The sequence below is a fragment of the Sphaeroforma arctica genome, assembly GCF_001186125.1.
Source record: "Sphaeroforma arctica JP610 unplaced genomic scaffold supercont1.9373, whole genome shotgun sequence".
NCBI lineage: Eukaryota > Ichthyosporea > Ichthyophonida > Sphaeroforma > Sphaeroforma arctica.
In genome coordinates this window covers 1-670 of record NW_014031185.1, presented here as the reverse complement: position 1 = coordinate 670, position 670 = coordinate 1, and the positions used below count along the sequence as shown (strand labels likewise).

The 670-nt window shown below is 42.5% G+C and overlaps 1 protein-coding gene across 1 annotated transcript; it reads left to right on the top strand.

The window, feature by feature from the left end:
- Window positions 1–202: 202 nt before the first annotated feature.
- On the top strand, window positions 203–593 carry SARC_16958 (hypothetical protein; the record flags this gene model as incomplete). Its single annotated transcript, XM_014288937.1, has 1 exon — window positions 203–593. A coding segment is annotated over one exon (391 nt), but the record flags the coding sequence as incomplete, so codon positions are not given.
- Between the last annotated feature and the right edge of the window lie 77 nt (window positions 594–670).

Here is a 670-nt window from a genome sequence, read left to right as displayed (position 1 = left end):
TGATCGCCTGTTTACTTGTGGGAACCTAAAGCGACAGAACCACACAACAAGAGACACAATATATATATAAATATAAACGAACGAGACGTATTAGCACTCTAGCTGATGTAAATACTCTGTATAATAACACCACAAGCAAAGTAAATGATAATATCACGTATAGTAAATAACATACCTCTAAAGATACATCACAAACATCAAGTAAAATGGACTGGTCATCTCACTTCGACGACGACGGCTTAGAAGCCGACCCTCTACTACAATCGCGTGCCTCTCGAGATACCTCCAAGTCGAAATATGGGTCACTTGCTGCATACTCTATGACTCTGAACTACATCTTGGGTGTGGGTGCATTAGCTGTACCACACGCCTTTGCCGTGTCTGGTATATCCCTGGGCCTGGGTGTGATGATTTGCACCACTATATTTAGTCTACTGACGGTGCACTGGTTGATTGTGGTATGTGCAAGGGCTCAGGCGTATAATCCACACCATCACAACGCGGCGGCGCTGTTGTCGTCGTCCAAGTCATTGGAGAGCAATGCTAAAGCTGAGGTATGTCAAGGTGCTTTCAGAGTATTCAGATGGTTGTAGAAATTTGGTCAATGACAGCTGTATGAATGTTTTTGACAGTGTCTTATAGTAAATAGATATATAACGAACATCATATG